This window comes from Rhincodon typus, unplaced genomic scaffold, assembly GCF_021869965.1.
Source record: "Rhincodon typus isolate 14 unplaced genomic scaffold, sRhiTyp1.1 hic_rhity00004257, whole genome shotgun sequence".
In the NCBI taxonomy this organism is placed as follows: domain Eukaryota; kingdom Metazoa; phylum Chordata; class Chondrichthyes; order Orectolobiformes; family Rhincodontidae; genus Rhincodon; species Rhincodon typus.
In genome coordinates, this window is record NW_025969895.1 from 10,742 (window position 1) to 12,397 (window position 1,656).

Sequence of the window (1,656 nt, forward strand, 5' to 3'; positions counted from 1 at the left end):
TGCATGGTAAACGTGCATCACACATCTCTTTTAATCTTCCACTCTCCACCTTGAACCTGTGCGCCTGAGCAATTGAGCCCTCCATCCAGGGAAAGAAAGTCCTGGTACTTTCCACTCTATTCATGGCATTCACAATCTTATTACTTTCTATCAGGTCACCCCTCAACCTTCTATGTTCCAGTGACAACAAGCCCATCTATTCAAGATTTCTTCATGGGTAAAATCCACCATACCAGGCAACATCCTGCTAAACCTTTTCTGTGCCCTCTCCAGAGCATCCACATTCTTCTGGTTGTGTGGTGACCAGAACAGTACGCAATGAGCTGAGGGGTGACCTGATGAAAGTTTATAAAATCATGAGAGGCATAGATATGGTGAATAGTCATGATATTATTCCAAGGGTAGGGGAATCCAAAACTAGAGAGAATAGGTTCAAGGCGTAAGGAGAAATATTTAAAAGGGACCTGAGGGACAACATTTCCACACAGTGCGTGGTGCATCTGTGTAATGAGCTGCCAGAGAAAGTGGGAGAGGCAGGTACAGTTACAACATTTAAAGATATTTGGAGATATGGACCAAACACAGGTAAATGGGACTAGTTACATTTGGCATACCTGTTGGTCATTGTTGAGTTTGACAAAAGGGTATGTTTCTGTGCTGCATGATTTCATGACTCTATGACTATATGACCTGAGTGTGGATTTAGGATGTTGAACGACTGATTTTCTGCCCTGGGTTTTAATTTAATCCAACAGGAAAGGTCTCTTCACCTTAATTGAGAATAATGTGAGGTTGAATGAAGATTATCAGTAATGTATCACTTTTGTTTTGATCAAGTAAGAAGGCAAAATCAGGATTGTTAACATTCTAAATCATTTATTCATCCAATAAACATTCATCTATGAATAGTCCACATGAATGCTGATAAGAGCATAGTACGGTTATTGAAGTTCAAAAGAAATAAGTTAACAAAAGTTTTATTTTGATGGCACATTGACAGAAATTGATCGCTGCTTTTCAACAAGTCTTATGTCTTCAACAGTTCACTGAAACAACATCATAGCTGTCCATCTGTTCGTCATCTTTCTTGTTCCCCACATCCTTCCCGCTCTTCTGTTTCTTTGCCTCTTGGTCAGGAATAAGCCAGGGAGTGGTTGTTGTGTCTGAGGTGATGTTGATGGGGACGATCCGTTCATTCACAGCTGGCAATGCCAGGCTTGGGGCTTGAACCTTTAACTGACCATCCTGTGACAAACAGCATCGAAGAGCTTCAGCATTGACATCCTCTGGCAGCTGGAATTCTCTCCTGAACTCTTCATATTTGTAGCTGTAAGAGCCGCTGCCATCATCACATTTCTTCTCGTGTTTTCCAGACACCAGAACTTTTCTTCCAAATACTTTCACCCTCAGTTCTTCTGGGGAGAAGTGCTGCACATTCAGGGACACAGAAAAGTCATCTCCATCCTTCCCCTTAGATTGTCCTTTAACTTCTCTGTTATTATCAGATATTTTATCATGAGTTCTTGGTACTTGCTCGAAAAATTCTGCTGTCAGCTCCTCAAGGACTCGATTCATGAAGTTCATGCTCTTTCTCGCTTCTTCCACCTGTTTCCATACGTTACATTGAAGTGGCTCCCAGAGCCTGTGTTCAACAGG

At 41.7% G+C, this 1,656-nt stretch overlaps 1 protein-coding gene across 4 annotated transcripts in view; it reads right to left on the reverse strand.

Annotated features, from left to right (window-relative positions):
- The window catches only part of LOC125481909 (heat shock protein 30C-like), a 3,096-nt gene that overhangs the window by 412 nt on the left and 1,028 nt on the right, over positions 1–1,656 (reverse strand). The window contains exon 2 of one of the 4 annotated variants that reach the window (XM_048593857.1): positions 1,383–1,642. In XM_048593857.1, the coding sequence (XP_048449814.1) occupies positions 1,383–1,642 (260 nt within the window). Of the gene's footprint in view, positions 1–859; positions 1,643–1,656 lie in introns of those variants that run through there. The other 3 variants (XM_048593856.1, XM_048593858.1, XM_048593854.1) reach the window with 3 other exon arrangements.